Raw genomic sequence first — 18,113 nt, 5'->3', positions numbered from 1 at the left:
AAACGGATGAAAAAATAGTAATAAGTTCTGAATTAAAGAATTTCCATTCCAGAACTATAAAATATAATTCTTGCATATTTTGTTTGGTAGATTCATTATGAATCTTCATTTCGATTAAGACTTCAACTCATATCTGACCCAAAATAATGAGACAGAAACCTGCTCTCTATATCTCGTTCTACATAAAAGACATGAATACCTTTCTAAAAAAAAACCCAAGAAACTTTGTTAGCCACATCGGAAATGGTTGTCTTATAGCATACAGAACAACAATAAAAAAACATGGTACAAAAGCTGAGGAACACAAGAAACGCATATCCAGCTTCAGATTTATGTCATCATCTAATTCTAACAAATCACATCAATCAAGTCGTGTATTATATGTGCATGTCTTCAAAATTTTCCACATAACATGAAATGAACTACACGACAGATTTAAAAAAAAAAAAAAAGGTTTGTGATTTATGTTTTAGTTATCATAATCGAAGTCATCATCCCCATCAGCATCCACTTCAGTATCATCAGATCCACCAAGAAGACTAAGAAAAACTAAAACAGCAACCAGCTGAGTCACCAAGAAATACTTTGCTTTTCTTCTGAAATTCTTCTCTTCCTCTGTCCTCTCCCTCTTTGGTGGTTGACTTTTCGGCTTCGAACCTAGGGGTAAAAACGTCCACATTTTATTTAGTATTACTACAAATCAAACAGATTAAAAAATAAAACTAGATTACAAATTTGGTCCCCTGTGTTATACTCAAAATTGCAAGTTTTCTCCATCTTTTATTATTCTTCCCGATGTCGGATTCGGTCCCTGTGCTTTACTAAAAACTACAAGTTTGGTCCAACTTTTAAAATCTTCCCCAAGTCGGTATTAATTTTGCATTTCATTGTGGGGTTGATCCCTCTGTGAATGAAATGCTAGTCTTAAAAGAAAGAGTAAATTACATTTTTGATCCCTGGCCCTGAGTATAGCTGTTTTTTTTTTCAATTTTGGTTCTAAAAAGTTCTCTCTTGCAATTTTGGTCCTTATTTGAAGTTTTCATAACGTTTTTGGTCCTTGCTTCAAGTAAGACTATATTTTTAGACCAAAATTGCATAAATCAGCTATACTCAGGGACCAAAAGCGTTACAAAAACTTTAAATAGGGATCCTCATTTAAATTGGTACTTTTACTTGAAACAAGAACCAAAAACATTATAAAACTTCAAATAAGAACGAAAACTGCAAGAGAACTATTTAGGGCTAAAATTGGAAATTTTCAGCTATACTCAGGGATCAGAAATGTAATTTACCCTTTCTTTTAAGAGTTGATTTCACTATCAAAGGAACTAAATCCACAACAAAATACAAACTTAGGGGCGACTTCGGGAAGATTTCAAGAAATTTGCCTTGCAATTTTGATCCTTAGTTATGGTTCTTGTAATGTTTTTGGTCCAAAATAGTTTTCTCTTGCAATTTTGGTCCATACACCTTATTTGGAGTTTTAAAACGGTTTATGTCCTTTTTTCAAGTAGAAGGATTATACTTTTGGGACCCAAAACAGTGATTTTACCTGAACATGGACCAAAAATGCTACAAGAACCTTAAATAAGGATCAATATTTGCAAGAGAACAATTTTTGGGACCAAATCAGTCAAACTCAGGGACCAAAATGTAATTTACATTAAAAGAAATAGAATCGAACCAAACTTGTGAACTAGCATAAAGCACAGGGACCAAATCCTCAACAAAATGGACAACTTCAAGAAGTTTTCAAAAGATGGACCAAACTTACAATTTTGAGTAAGACAAAGGGACCAAATTTGTAATTTACTCTTAAAAGAATTAGCTAAAAGAACGGGTGAAACGGGTTTAAAAGTGATTAGTACCCATGTCGTTACAACTTCCATATTGCTTTATTAAAAAATGGATCATTTTGTTAATGATGGTTTTTTTTATCATATTTAATATATTAACTAATTATGAAATTATATTTATATTAAAGAAAAAAAAACTTACTCCAATTTGAAGGTCCTCGTTTGGGTATAGATGATGATGATGATGATGATGATGATGGATCTGAAGAATCCAAAAGTTCAGCTTTATGTTTGTCAGCATATAACACAAGATTAGGTTGTTCCAACAGTTTGCTACGAAGCATTGATGTTTCCTAAAAGTAAAAAATAATCGATATAAAATTACAAAATTTGAAGCTAAAAAATGCATTGTGAACATGAATTTATTAAATAATGGCAACTTTAAGTGAAACTAAATTCATTAGATTTGGACTGAGAAAAAACAAAAACCCAATCATATATAAACACCAAATAAGTTGAAAATCAACACTTTCTTGAGGTATGAAAGATGGTAATGATTTACGTAAGTTCCAGACATTTTTAGGGTTTATTTTGGCCTGTTATATCATGTTTCACATATAATTTTCTAAGGTAACCATTTTGACCTGTTATATCAGGTCAAAATTGTTAATTTGGAAAATTGTCTTAAAACTATATGGTTTAATTGGAACAAATAAAGTATAATTGGTCAAACTGTCAAATTTCCCCGAATGTAGTGGTTTTTCTGTAATTTGCCCATGCTTAATTGTTTCTATATTACAATTTGACATCAAAGAGAACAATTTAATGAAATTAGAATGATATCTAAAACTTTTAATCATGTGATTACACAATCTACCCTCAGTCTGCTCCACAGAGTTTAACTAACAATATCGAAGGCAGGACCTAATTGGGAATGAAAACCATATAAGGGACCATAATTGTAAAAATAATAATCAAGGGACTGATTTAGTATTTCACGATATGGAGGAACTAATTTCTCATGCATATGAAATGTACACTGATGAAGCATAGTTGATATAAGAAAAACAAACAAGAACATAATAAAATATAGCTACTATAGGTTGATACTAACCGGTAATGCATAAAGTGTAATAAGTGCATGCCCAAGAAAAATAGCATCCAAACTAGTTGGCCTGCATTACATAACAAGGAAAAAACATTAAAGACTTGCTGTTGTTGCAGTGATTAAGTTAAAATGAAAAGATTTTGGATTAAAAAAGTAGGATGCGAAAACTCAAAACTTGCCTGTTATCAAAGAAAAATGACTCTTCACCTAACTTGGTTGATAAAGCTTGGTAAGCAATGGTAGCTCTCCTATATATCTGTCACAAAAAGATTCATCAAAATTGAGCATTAGTTATAGTTATAAACACAAAAAAGGAAGGAATGATTAGATAAAGAATCATTACCTCTTCTTCCCTTCTTTCAGCTGTGTCTTTTGAAATTCCAAGTAACTGTTTCACATTGTATACTTGTTTAAGATATAACAGCTTTCCTATTGGCCATGGGAGATCAGAGTAGTAGATCTTGTTTGCAGAAGTTCCATCTGAACCTACCCAGAGCTCGTACAAGATTGCATCCGAAAGCCATGAATTAATCATTGCAACTATGGATACCCATTCAGGAAGGCTTTGGACTTCTGAGTCCAGATTGACGATATTATCTTCTTTTAAACTTTCAATTACACCACCCTTCTCATTGTTGTAAGCAACGTATGTATCGGAGTCAACATAAGGAATTTGATCTGAATGAAACAAAAACACGTCTCAACTGAACATCAACCAGCATCGTTCCATATGTAGCAGCAATTTCATTATTCACTTATGATGTTTGAAATCCATATATTAATTGTGAAGTGAAAACGAATGTTATGTTGATTGAAAAAGTGAAATGCACCCGTTTGACCAAAAAACGCAATGATTTTTTTTCATTGATTCGATTAGAACAATAAACTCAGCACATTACAAGCATATAAAGGCCACATGATCATCCAGAGATGTGCATATAATAGATTGGAATTGAAATTACATACCGGAATCGGGATAAGTGAGATTGTAACACAAATCGAAAGGAACATTGGCGAATTTGAGATAGATGTAGACAGGCAAGCACGAAGGACAAGCTGTTGGCAGACTAAAACATGGTTTTCTAGTGACTAGAGTCAGATGTTGCCGCTCTTTTTGAATCACTTCATCCATCAGTAACCAGAATCTATGAGGAAGAAGACGAAGTGTAAAACCCTAATTTAATAAGGTTGCTTGATAGGAACCAGATTTAGATAATATCATATTCCGACCCTAAGAAAACATTTGAGTCAAACTGGCCCTAAATTTGTTAAATATTTAAGAGAAAATGACTTAAAAAGGTAACAGAGTTTTGAAAATATACAAAAAAGACCTTTTGTTGTTCTTTTGGGTTGCTAAAGAGACACCCCATTTGGCTATTTAGACAACCATACAACCAATAATTATATAATAATTACTTTTAAATTACGAGTATCTCCTAGTTTTCAACATGCCTTTATTGTTCACAAATTTAATCCCTAAAAATTAATTGTATCAAATTTAGTCCCTAATTACCATATATCATACATAACTAAACACATAATGGATCCCGCCCACTGAGTGTAACAGGCCCGCCCAAACTCATATAATGAGCCCCGCCCAAACTTGCATAACAAACTCTACCCACATACAAATCATATAAACATAACAAGATACTAGCATACAAAATAACCATCGGGCCCCGCCCAGTAAACATACAAGTAAATATACATGCAAGAGTCACACAGACATCTAGCTTCCTACATAACAAACCATGGCCCGACATTGGTGTCTTAGACCCGCTAAACATAATGAGAAAACTCACCTCACACCGCTGAATCTCACAGATAAGTCTCTAGCTGCTGGCCCGCTAAAATCCCTGAGCTATCAATCACAAATAACATCCAATTAATAATTGGATTCCAATCCATAACCGTCAGTCTAAATTAGGGTAAAGGACCATTTTACCCCTTACCTTGCTTGGTCCAAGACTAAGGCCCAAACCTACCATCCAAAAGACCCAATTCTAAATTAATCACCCAAGGCCCAATTTTCCAAATTGGGCCCGAATCCCTTTATGGGCCTTCACCAAGCGAACCTAGAATAATCATCAACCCAAAAACCTGATAGCCCAACGAGGCCCGAAACATCCCAGTCCAAACATGGCCCAAACCGAAGGCCCAAGAGTCTGAAGCCCAACTTGCTGAGTACGCGGGGGCGTACTTAGCTCGTACGCGTAGCATACTTGCTTCAGGGCTTGTAAGCTAAGCGTACTTGCTTGTACGCCCAACGTACTCCCCCTATTTGGCCAACTTCCATTTTCCAGCTCTTAACTGATTAACAATAAAATTTAACTTATTAGCTTATTACGTTTTGGTATCGGATAATCTAAACCAAACACTTTTTTTAAAACTTTGTTTTAACACCTAATAAGCTAATACTCGTTTTATTAAAAATCAAAAGTTGTTTTAAATAAACAATCCCAAACACCCCTAAATGCAAACCTACAACCAGAATATACTCAAAATCCACACGTTGTGCATAGTCCATATGTCTAATCACCATTGAAGTCGCAACTTGAGATCAAACCTAATTCATTTTGGTTTGATGTCAAGTGTGCATTCGATCTCTATAAATAATTGTACACTTGTTCATAACAAGTTATCACCTTTAATTTGGCGTAACCTTGTCCTTCTTAGCTATTCGGTATTCTCAATATAAATGAGTTTGATTTTTGATATATAAATCATACTAGTTGTAAGACCTGTATATTATACAGGTTGATTAAAACAAAATGTTAAATATGAATCATTAAACGAGAATTTTATTTGAATTTGAAATTTGAAATAAGTAAAAATTATGAGAAAAAAAAAATATAAAAAAACATGAAAAAAAAATTAAAATTATGTGTTTAGTTGTCATATCCGTGTACTAAACATGTTAATTATAATAAAATGTTAAATACAAATGTTTAAACTGTAAATTTATTTAAAATTGAAATTGAAGTTTGAAATTTGAAATTTAAAATTAATATATACATTATGGTATGCTTAATTTATAGAAACTAAATTAGTGGTATATTGAAAAATGAAGTAAATGACAAAACTATGATACAATGATGTGTGACATAATGAATGAAAGAATAACATGTGGCAAAATTGTTTTCATTCATTAGGGAGGATATGTAATTGTTTATTTTTATATCGTGTTCATTTTTAATTATTACAAAAGTTCTAAAGAAATGTAGGACAGACATTTATGATCTGTATATTTGGATTTTTAAATTGGTTTCGACCAAAAACTAATTATAATTTTGCATTTCGATTAGGTTTCGGTTACTAATTATTTGATTTAAATGTTGTATATGTTTGAATATAACTTTGTAAAAGTGGTAACAAATCTTTCGACTACTCTTAACATTTTAATTCATTCTTATTTAATCCACTGTACCAAATAGATTATTCGTTTTATTTGGCATTAATCCCACACATGTTATGTCATGTTCACTGCCAATGATCATAAATTTCAAACACAAAATTCAAAATTCCAGAAAACACAAACTAAATCTTAATACCAAATTCCATCACGAAGTACCATTTGGATACGCACCGTAAAATCCGCATACATTATAATCATTGATTTACCAAAAATTCACAGAGAACAATCTCTGCTTCCTAACTTATTTAATCAAACATCTTATCTTATATTATAATATTACTACCGAGTCTTGATCTAAAAGTCCACTAAAATAAAAACAACAAAAAAAGGGGCCATGAAGAATTCAAATTAGGTACAAATTAAACCATCATTTTAGGCCCTTTAGGAGACTTAATTTTCATTTTGCCCATTCATTATACACTTAACTAAGTCTAGAATACGCGGAAATTCATAAAACAGAGCGGATTGTTCACCTTCAAGTCCATCTCTACTCACCCGATTACTCCCTGCAAGATTATTACACGGACTTCCACCAACCACAAGATCAAAACCACCAAAAGGTCTCATAAGTTGTTCAAGTTTGTCAGGATTCAATTGTTGGACATCTGCCAAATGGACCAAATTGCCCTTTTGGTTTGTTTGTTCCCACCAGCTTCTCACAATGTCTCTGTTGGCTTCCGAGAGTTCAACTGACACAACATTTTTTAGAGGAATCCCGAGCCTGTGGAGCGCCACCTCAGCACCACCAATGCCAGAGAAGAGAGAGAGCATGTTTATACCGTTTGGAAATATGTCTTTTAGTACAGAGAGATGGTATGCCACTGTGTCAACCTGCCAAAAAAGAGAATGTTAAAAAAAGAATGATAAAACAAGAAATAGCAACCTACTTTCGTATAATTGGGTAGATTTTTTGAAGTACAATGTTATAATGAGATGAAAATAAAAGTAGGATGCTATTTCTTGCATTTAAACAAGTAAAGATAACAAAACAAGAAGTAACAACAGAGTTTCATATTTTTGAATATTATAGCATCCTAAATTTCATTTCTTAACATTATAGCATCGTTACTTTCATTTTTTTTCTTATTAGAGCATTACAATTGGAAAAATCTTTTCCCAGCTATTGCAGTTAAAATTGCTTTGTATTTAGATGACATTGCTATATTCAGGTAGATGTTTATATTGAACAAATTTTCTAAAGTACGTTGTTTCTTCATTTTAACCAAAGTAAAAAAATAACAAAACTAGAAATAGCAAAGTAATTCCATTTTTATAGTGTAGTATCTCATCCTACTTTCATTTTTTTACATTACAACATTGTACTTTCAGTTCTTTTCTTATTACAACTTTACATGTGGAAAAAATCTACCCAACTATACTAGTGAAAATTGCTTTGCATTTCGATGACAATATGACATTTGCTATAACTGGTTAGATTTTTTAAAGTACAATTTTATAATAAGCAAGAAACAAAAAGTAAGATGCTATAATGAACAAAGAGTTCGATATCATAAAAGACCTTATATATTGGGTTCTTTTTCGGATTAAACCTCTTAACTTTATTTTATTTTTCTCTGAAAAAGACCTTGCATTTTTCTGTTTTTTTTTTTCAATTTGGCCCTTTTAGCAGTTTTTTTTCTGAAATAAAAATGTCAAATGTGAGGGTTTTTTCAAAAAAAAAAAAGCGTAAAAATTAAAAACTTTAGGGTTTTTTAGGAACAAATTATAAAATACAATGTCTTTTTAATGAAAAAAAAGATAAAGTTGAGGTTTAATCCGGTAAAAAAAACCCCCAATATATAAGGTTTTTAACGATATTAACCCATAAACAAATCAACAAAAGTACAATGCTATTTCTTGCATTTAAGCCTGACCTGAAACGAGTTCCCAAGTGACTTGTATCTATCCGTTCTACTTATCCCACCACCTCTCGTATGATTCCTAGGAAACCCCAACAACATCTCCACCTCATCCGGCTCCAAAGGCGCAACCTTATTTTTCCCAACCCAAACCAAATTCCACTTCCTACACTCATACATAACATACTTCCTCACATCTTCCGGAACATTCTCACTCTCCCCCCACTTTTCTAGAGCCTTCCGGATCCTATCTGTCAATCTCGAACTCGCATAACTCGTTTGCAAACAATTAAGTTTCGTCCGTGGGTCCCACTCGGGCCACCATCTTCTCGTCATGGGTAACGCGTCGTGGATAGTGCGAGGTGGCAAGGGCAAAATCGGAAATCTATTTTTTATAGGGAGATTATGGACGTATCCTCGTTTTCTAGCGGTTGCACAAAAATACTGTGAGTCTACAAATTCGGGTTGGACATCGTATATGAAACGGGAGATTGTGTCCCACACGCCTTTTGGGGCTAATGCTACGTTTTCATAGTAGAAGAAAGGTGGGCCCACGGCTGCATCGGGGAGGGTGCGGTGGGTTATGGCGGTTGAGCCGGATGGGACCCCAAACCCGATCATTGGGTTTGGGAGGCGGATGACTTCGTCTTCTTCTGTTAGTGGGCCCTTTTGCTTTTTTCTTTTATGTGCCTCGAGCTCGTGGAATTTCTTTCTCTTGAGTTTCCCATTTGAGGTAAATAGTTTTTTTGGTTTCTGAATTGCAAGATGCAAAGTGAAAAAATAAAAAAATGTAAGTATTGGATAATGTGTTAAACAAATATGATAGAGAGTTGAAGCATGTTTATCAATAATAACAATATGTAATAACCAGAAAGTTGATTAATAATTTATTTTTTTGCTATAAGAACAATTTGTGATGTATTTATTAATTTAAAAAAAAAATGAATTTCAAGGAGAGTATTTAGTAGCGTTACCTCTTCCTCATAAAATACAGCTTCTGTCTTTGCCATTTGAGCAGCACAAATGAAATCAGTTATTTCTCCAATCGAGGCATCAGGACCTGCAAAATTCGTATACAACTTGAAAAACTAAATGTCTTTGCTTTTTTTTTTTTTTTTTTTTTTATTAAAAACGAGAATAAACGTAATGGTTTAATCACTACAAAAAATAGTTTTAAAAAAATGTAAAGACCTAACGCCATATAATAAAAAAAAAAACAAAAACAAATACACACCACATCTCTCCACGGCTGCTGAAGCCTCTTCTACTGTATATCCCATACTTGTCAAAGATAACAATGCTTTCTCATGTTTAGGCAACAATTCGTAATTCTCCTACACAATATACATGTCAAATTCCATACAGGTTTGACAATATAAACAAATACTTCAAAGGATAATAAATAAATAAATAAATAAATAAACTCTGCACTGCCATGAAATACTGATCCTAAATCATCACATTATATCCTTCCCAACTGTTTATTGGCCATATGTGTTTACCACATCTTTTGTTTTCCTATCAACACTGCTAAAGTAGCACCCCAAATACTTTGTTAAGATCTGATACAGATTCAGAATGGTTGGGCCTTGATATAAATAAACTAGGAATATTACATGTGTATTCTAAAAGGGGCAGAAGCGCAAAAATGGAAAGTGGCTAGAATGTCAGTTAGGGTGAGTGAGAGAGTAGAATAAAGAGAGAAAGGTAATTTCATTTTGGGGATGTCGATTAGTATTGTTGAATGTTCTTGGCTCTTAGCATTTAGCTAGTGAGAGAGGGAGATTCCCTGGGATTGTTTGAGGTTCTTGCTTCATTCAATATAGTTTGTAAATCATTTCATTAGAATATTAGATTTAATGATATCATCTTCTTCTTCTCTGATTCTTCCTGTTTCTCTTTAGTTTCATTATCTATTGATTTCTATTTCTCATCATTGGTCCGACCTGCCGGATCCTGCAGGAGTTGAGTAACGATGGTGCAACCAGTGATGGAAACTAGATCTATCTCTCAGCGTCTGGATCATCATGATAAGCAAATAGCAAGGATTCACGAAGACATGGGGGAAATCAGGACATCTATGGCCTCAATCAGGACCTCTATGTAGGGCTGTTCACTATTTGGATAAAACCGAATTATCCAATTGGACAATTTGGATTGGACTATTTGGTTCGGATATTTGGATTTTTGGATTGGATTTTACCAAAACCGAATTATTATTTTGGATTTCGGATTGGTTTTGGTTTATAAAATACGAACCGAATAGTCCAAAAAAATCGAATAACAATTTATTATTTATTTATTTTTAATATATTTATAACTATTTATTAGTTTTATAAACTATTTTTTTTTTCAAAAAAGTTCAAAAGGTTTCACCAAATAAAAAAATTAATATGCATTTTCTCTCAAAAGTGTTTTATCTGTTAATATTAAATTATAATATATCCTCTTAGTAGTTGTTTATAAATTATAAATTACAGCAAAATAATTTGTTTTTACTTTCTCTATAGAAGTTGGATAATATTATAGAGAAAACATATCGCTTTTAAATGTTACGCCTTTTGAAAACCAAATTATAAAAACCGATCCAACCGAATTGTAATTGGATTGGATCGGATCAGATTTGAATTTATTTTGGACAATTCGGATCCATATTTTGAAAACCGAAATCAATTTGGATTTACTTAATTGGATCGGATCGAACACTCTTACCTCTATGGCCTCAGAACGGGCAGAAGAGGTTGCGTTTCGTGAAGTACCGCTTGATTGGATAAAGCAACAGGATCCTGAGTTTTTCTCTGATATTAGCAGTTTTCCAGATTCGATCGTGACGTTACTAAAACCGGTGGTTGATGATGCTCTTAGGCATACGTCTTCTGAAATTTCAGATTCCTCATGTACTTCTCCGGTCACCCATGTTCCTATGAGTGAGGGTTTTGTGTGTTTCTCCGGTGGCAATTCCACTCCGAATATATCAGAAGAGGTGGAGAGTTTTCCATGGGCAGTGAAGAATAAGAAATTAGCAGAGTTCAATGGCTCTGATACTATTCTAGTCACTCCTGAACCGGTGATCGAGTGTTCCGAGTGTTTATCGGATGACAATTCTATCCTGAAATCATCAGAGGTGGTGGAGAGCTTGCCAGGAACAGTGAAGAAGATTGATTACCAAGAGCAGATTCAGAACACGAATCTCCACTTCGAGATTAATGGTAGTTCTCCTAACTCTCTTCTTCGTCGTCTCCAATTAAGGGTAACAGGGTCTAGGCAACATGAGTGGAATTCGACATCTCCTTTGGATTTGGATGATGACGTTCATGACGGCCTTGACACAGAGTTGGAACAGGATTCCAAAACACCACCGCCATTTCTGATACCACCATCACCACCGCCATCTCCACCTCCATGGTTCGAGACTAGTGTCAAGGGTGCAGGTCTGAAACAGGAAAAACCAAACAAGTTTTTGAGCTTAATCCTCAATGACGGGGAGAATTCCGGTGGGGAAGTTCAAAGAGGAGAAAAATCGATGATAGAAGAGCAGCGTGCAACGAATTTCCATGTCAAGAGGCTGATAGAGTATCAACGGAGCACATGGGAGAAAGCAGGTCCGTTTAACAACCGTTTAAAATGGGGTTATCTAGGTTACCCTTACAATGGGCTTAAAAATGACAATTGGGCTGCAATTGATTCATGGGGCTCACAATTGTTGAATGGAAAGATGGACTTCGTTTTAACGAGCAAACAAAATATAAGCCCACTAGTTAATAAGGTCTCTGATCAACGCTTCGTTAATTGGAATGAAAATAACGACGTTTATCCTAATCAACTGCCATTACCGTCCCCAATGCCGGCAATGCCTTACATGTTTCAACGGGATCGGAGAGTTAGATCGTCGAGTCGCACGGAATGGAAGGAACGAAAGAAGGACCTAAGTTTAAATGGTGGTTCTCAAGTCGGTTTGTCTCCCAAATGTCATAAATGCAAAGAAGACTGCAATCACTATGCGTGGGATGCTAATCAGGTACCAATTGATCAATTGTCAAAGAACGTTTTTGTGGGACCGTGTCAAATTTTGGAGTTATTTGGAGTTGTTGCTAATTCTCAATCAGGACCGAGTGATAATCACTTGGTGTTTGTGACTGAATTATGTGTGGAGTTAATCATTCAATTAGGATGTTGTTCAATTGAAGTGAAGTCATTAGTTTCTAAGTATGGTAACATCGACTTGATTGTGGGAATGGAATGGCTCACATCTTTTGGAAAAGTAATCCACAATTGGGATACAGAAGTCAGTTTATGTTCAAGCCATATGCAGGAGCTACCATCTAGGTATACGGCTGAGTTAATTACCAAAAATCTTGTTTGGGAAGTGATCTGTCATTTGCTGGATCTATTCCGTTGGTGTTCTAATTGGATTATGTGGACAAAACATGGGACTGATTCTACTTTCAATCAGTCCACCGAAAAGTTTACATATGAAATTGGGTATAATCGGAACACTTCAATGGTAGTTCAACATGTAGAGAATAGGGTTTGGGTACAAGCAAGGAGGGAAGAATGGCACAGCCGTGATGACGGATTGAGGTCACTTACGGTAGATCAATGGATCATTCCGTGGACAGGAAGTACAATTGCAAATACCAAAAGAGCAGAAGTGTCGACTATTCAGATGGTTAAGCATTACCTGGACCAACTACATCTATGGTTAATTAGGTGGAAAGGAGGTACAGTAGGAGACAACACACTGGCAGATGGATGGGCTATTAGTTGTCAAAGTCCTGAAGCAAGTCTTGAGGACAAGACTTTGTTTGAAGGAGGGAGTAATGATACAGATTCAGAATGGTTGGGCCTTGATATAAATAAACTAGGAATATTACATGTGCATTCTAGAAAGGGCAGAAGGGCAAAAATGGAAAGTGGCTAGAAAGTCAGTTAGGGAGAGAGAGAGAGAGAGAGAGAGAGAGAGAGAGAGAGTAGAATAAAGAGGGAAGGGTAATTTCATTTTGGGTATGTCGATTAAGTATTGTTCAATGTTCTTGGCTCTTAGCATTTAGCTAGTGAGACAGGGAGATTCCCTGGGATTGTTTGAGGTTCTTGCTTCATTCAATATAGTTTGTAAATCATTTCATTAGAATATTAGATTTAATGATATCATCTTCTTCTTCTCTGATTCTTCCTGTTTCTCTTTAGTTTCATTATCTATTGATTTCTATTTCTCATCAAGATCACAATGAGTAATGCATTCATAGTTAAAATAAAGAAAAAAAAAAAAAAACAGGAAGAAGCATTAAAGAAAGATTTGTGTTAGTTTTCAAGCAAATACTCACAGGTATTTCATCATCAGACCAGCTGTCAAACTCAGATAAATCATCAGGAACAGTTTCATCATAGTCAGAAGAAAAATCATCATTATTTACACATTGTTGTTGCTGATGAGAATCGCTATCACATGTCATGTTTCCTTCCGGAGACTTTTTAAGAACGTGAAAAACATTAACAAAATGTTAGTAGCCAAAATACACAATAACTATATAAAAAAAAACAAAAAATTTCACTTACTGAGTATGTAAGTAGAGTTTCCAGTATGGACTCTGCGTTATCTTCCCCTAAGTATATGTACAAACAGAGTTGTAAAACATGTTTTACCTGTTAAGCACGATATTAAATGAATAATCTAATATTATATACCATTTTCTTTAATTGCTTTTGTAATCTGTTTTTCAGAGAAGCCCATTCCTAGGAACTGGTCAACAAGATTGGAGTTTGAAGGAGCTGCTGCTGATGTGCTCGCCTTGAGACAAAAAGGAAAGAATTTAATAACAAAAGTTATAAAAACAAGAAAGTATAAGGCAAATAAATCTATAATTAGCATAGGAAAATACCTCCCCATTGCTAATAATAGCTTGAGTATTCCTAGTAGTAGTTACTAAAGTTGAACAAGAGGATGAGTAATTCTCTATTTCAAGATCATCATCAGTATTCCAATCAAAATTCTCATTCTCCTCACTAGAAACATGATCATCCTGTAAAAGTAAAATCACAAAAAAAAAAAAATAAATAAATAAGGTTGAAAAGAACATATAAGAACAAGTGAATATACAAAAAATGGTATGATGGAAGAAATACCATTTCTTTATAACCTTTAGCCTAGTAGAAGAACAAAGCTCTAAATCTGTTCGACATAAAGAAGAAGATTAGGGTTTACAATCTTATTTAGGAATATCAAATGAACAGTAATTCACATATATTAAAAGTTTCAGATAGTGAATTCAAGTCAACATATCATCATTTAAATAGTCAAAGCTAGAAATGCTAACGACTCTTTCAATGTCTTAACAAATATTGAAAAAAAAAAATACAGTGGCTCTCCCTTCTAACATATTAAAAAAGTTTTAAAATTTTATATTCTGGTTTCCAAAAATCAGTACATTATCAAACAGCATAAACAGTTTGTGCTTTGAACAAACAATAAACGCAAGATATGATCTATCTGAACCATAAATACCAAAATTGGTAACAGAAAAACCCTAGCCAAGCCTAGACCTTCCGTTTTTATTTTAACCACACCTAAAAAATCCCCATCAAAATTAGCTAAACAGCCTAAAAAAACTCGCATTTGCGTGCAATTTCATTAATTTAACACAAATTAACGTCAAAATTAAACTAATTTCAACAAAATCGCTACCCTTGTCTAAAACCCCAGTGATTTTGAAGCGAAGACCAAAATGAACAAAATTAATCGAACAGTGTAACAACAATTTTGGGGGAATTTCTTCGCATAATAGAATTGATTATAGATTAATTAAAAAATAAATAGCTCATGCAATGATCGTTACTCACCTAATAAATATATACATACAAAGATAACTACATTTAGAGACTCGCAAGAGGAGCTTTCGGTGAGAACCCCTCTCACAAAAAAGAAAAAGATCCGAAGCATACATTTCTATAAAGATGTTAGAAGGTGAAAGGTACGCGCAGATGGGGGTGTTTCTTGCAATTACACGCGATTATCTATTTTCATTATTCAATATCTTTTCTATTCGAAAAAAACCATTGTAACTCTTTGACAACATGTATAAAATATAAAAGGAGGACATAATTGTAACGATTGGTCGTAATGACAAGATCAATATATTTATTGACTTAATCACTATATATTGCTTAAAATTTTGATATAAGACTCATTTAAACAACAAAATTATAAACTATAAAAATTACTTATAACAGGTCACCAAAGGACCTCCAAATGTTATGAGTTTTATGTAGGATAATACTCGTTACAGGGAACAAATTTTCATGAAGAACTCATAAGCCTCCAAGAAAAAAACTCTAATTGTGGTTCTCTCATAAAAAGATGAGCGAACACAAATAAAAATAATAAATTTTACTTTTCTCTTCTTATTATACTAAACTAGGTGTGACACTCATGTATTACATGGATTTATTTAAAAAAAATATATAAAATTTTAACAATTTGAAAAGTTTGAATTTATAAGAAAAATGAGAATTTTTTTGAATTATTAAAATTAATGAGACTTTAATGTATTGAATACATTACATATATAAACCCTTTTTAATAAATACCTTACATATTAAATGTGGAATTTTAATTTAACAAAATGAAAAATACAATAAAATGACAAGTGGAAAATAAAAAATTTAAAAATTTTAGAAAATGTCATGTGTTCAAATGAAGGAGAAGAGGACATGTGGCAAAAAAACCTTCATTTATTAGAGTAGATTTTTGTAAGTTCCTTACAGAAATAGTCCCTGTGTTATGTCATTGTGTCTGTGTTTAGTCTAAAATTTAAATATTTTTGGAAAATTTACACTAATTTTTAAGATTTATATCGATTTTGATCCTTATTGTTTGTCTACTTTGTCAAATTCGGTCTTTATAGGCACCTGTTGCCAAGAAGTGTCCTTATTGATAGGTTTTGTTCCATGTTTTGTTCCTCATTCTAAAAATCGTTAGTTAAAATTTGCCAAGTATATGTTAAAAAAATTGTTTTGGCCTTTTATTTTAATTTTTCTAATTAATTTTTTTTGAGATATTCACATAAATGACTAGGAATGAGATCCATACAAAAATTAGACCGAACCGTTACCAAATAGGGATGAACACGGATAGCAGGAACTCGCATTTGGAATTAGAATCGTCTCAAAACCATTGATTTTGGAACTAGAAACGAGGTTATTGGTTTCAGTTCCGATTCCTAAAAGTGGGAATCACCAAGGACAAGTTCTGGTTTACATTTGTTAGAAATCGTTACCCGTTGGGTAACTGTTGGAACCGGTTCCGAAATATTAAAATTTAAAAATAACATAATACTTAAACTAATTAGTCGTAATCACGTTGATGACTAAGACATCTATTTGGACTATCTGATTGAGTCTTGGAGATAACATGTCAATAAGTCATATTTACAACCTTTTTTTTTCTTCAAAACAAATGGTCTCATGTGAATGTGAATATCTTTTGTAATCACGATGATGACTAAGACATTTGTTTGGACTATCTGATTGAGTCTTGGACTATCTGTTTGGACTATCTTTTGAACATACATAATGGTAATATTTTTTGTAAATATCTGATGTTAAATAACATTAACAGGTTGATGGTAAGAATATGAAATTTGGTTTATGACTTATATTTAGCAACTTAGATTATCTTTTAAAAAGATTATTTTTTTTGTTGTTTGTAACTTGTATCATAATAAACTAGTTATAGTATTTACTTTTGTTTCAATGGCTAAGAATTATTTTGTATTAACGAAACTAAAAAAAAGACGTAACCGAGTTACCCGGTCTCCGGAACTATCGGTTCTGGGACTAGTTCCAAAAATTTAAGGAACGCCTAGACATGTTTTTTGTTCCAGTTCTAAATTCACAAAAACCGCCGATTCTGGTTCTAACTTCACATGAACCGTCTGTTCCAGTTTCGAAGAAATGAGGCGAGTACCTATCTATCCTCATCCTTAATACCGAACATAAAAGTATCGAAACCAAAAGATGGAAACTGTAGGAACATAATACAGTATCGATGGGTATTATATGGCATTAGTTCCGTTCTAATATCGATCGGTACCAATACTTCAGTACCAATCACATTCTAGTATCGATTTTGAAGAGTACAACTTACAAAGCCAATGTGTTTGCATGAACCAACCCATATTTGAGCTATTGAACTCGAGTTTAAGTACAACAAACACATGAGATTCTTGATTATGATATGAAACGAAAACAACAAACTGAAATCTCCACATGTCTCCAACTCTCACTTCCACCTATCCATCCTATCCGAGAGCACCACCTGGCTAACATTCAAGTCAAAGCCGCAAGTAGGACAATAGTATCACCACATGTGACTATTCCAGGCTGAACACCAATCACCATTTTGCCACCTCTACAACAAGATACTATAATATAAAGAGGTGAAATAAGTAAAACTTAATGCCAATTGTAACAACCCTAAATTCCATATAGAAGTTTCAAAATTTTGAAAGTAAATAAACCATTCCAAACATTTAATTAAAATATAGTTTGACAATCATTTTATATGTCGGCCACCATGGTGGTTTTTTCTCTCGATCTCAGGCTAGAATATCTCGCACACACACAACAACATAATCAGCAACAACATCGCAAGCTAATTTGAACGAACCACCCACTTGGTGGCATGGGTAGACGGAGGTTGACAACGGAAAGGAACAGCTGTTGAAGCGGCGTTGGCGCAAGATGGCGGCAGCAACTTATCTTCTTCAATAGTCTCCGTTAACGAGGGTGGCGGCTAGGGTTAGCGGTCTCGGCTGGCGAACGGCAGCAGCAGCAATGGACGAAGGTGGCTGTCGAACTAAAGAGTGGATGCCGGTGGTCCCTATCGTCGTCGGTCTCCGGCAGCAGCGGTTCACGGCTATGGAGTCCCGGCGTCACGG

The 18,113-nt window shown here is 33.9% G+C and overlaps 2 protein-coding genes across 2 annotated transcripts; both read right to left on the bottom strand.

Annotated features, from left to right (window-relative positions):
- Positions 1-295: 295 nt before the first annotated feature.
- Positions 296-4,126, bottom strand: LOC111883079 (mitochondrial outer membrane import complex protein METAXIN). The gene is made up of 6 exons (XM_023879444.3): positions 3,871-4,126; positions 3,248-3,582; positions 3,084-3,160; positions 2,911-2,971; positions 1,999-2,149; positions 296-657 (listed from the first exon to the last, which is right to left on the bottom strand). Exons 1-6 carry the CDS (start codon positions 4,034-4,036, stop codon positions 470-472), a joined length of 978 nt encoding a protein of 325 aa, XP_023735212.1. The 5' UTR covers positions 4,037-4,126; the 3' UTR covers positions 296-469.
- Positions 4,127-6,485: 2,359 nt separating this feature from the next.
- On the bottom strand, positions 6,486-15,128 carry LOC111883042 (DNA (cytosine-5)-methyltransferase DRM2). The gene is made up of 10 exons (XM_023879401.3): positions 15,016-15,128; positions 14,302-14,347; positions 14,058-14,198; positions 13,864-13,966; positions 13,735-13,781; positions 13,503-13,646; positions 9,413-9,512; positions 9,153-9,238; positions 8,194-8,931; positions 6,486-7,150 (listed from the first exon to the last, which is right to left on the bottom strand). The coding sequence occupies exons 2-10, from the start codon at positions 14,302-14,304 to the stop codon at positions 6,710-6,712; spliced, it is 1,803 nt and encodes a 600-aa protein (XP_023735169.1). The 5' UTR covers positions 14,305-14,347; positions 15,016-15,128; the 3' UTR covers positions 6,486-6,709.
- Positions 15,129-18,113: the final 2,985 nt, after the last annotated feature.

The sequence above is a fragment of the Lactuca sativa genome, chromosome 4 (genome assembly GCF_002870075.4).
Source record: "Lactuca sativa cultivar Salinas chromosome 4, Lsat_Salinas_v11, whole genome shotgun sequence".
Classification (NCBI taxonomy): Eukaryota; Viridiplantae; Streptophyta; class Magnoliopsida; order Asterales; family Asteraceae; genus Lactuca; species Lactuca sativa.
This window is presented reverse-complemented; position numbering and strand designations above follow the sequence as displayed.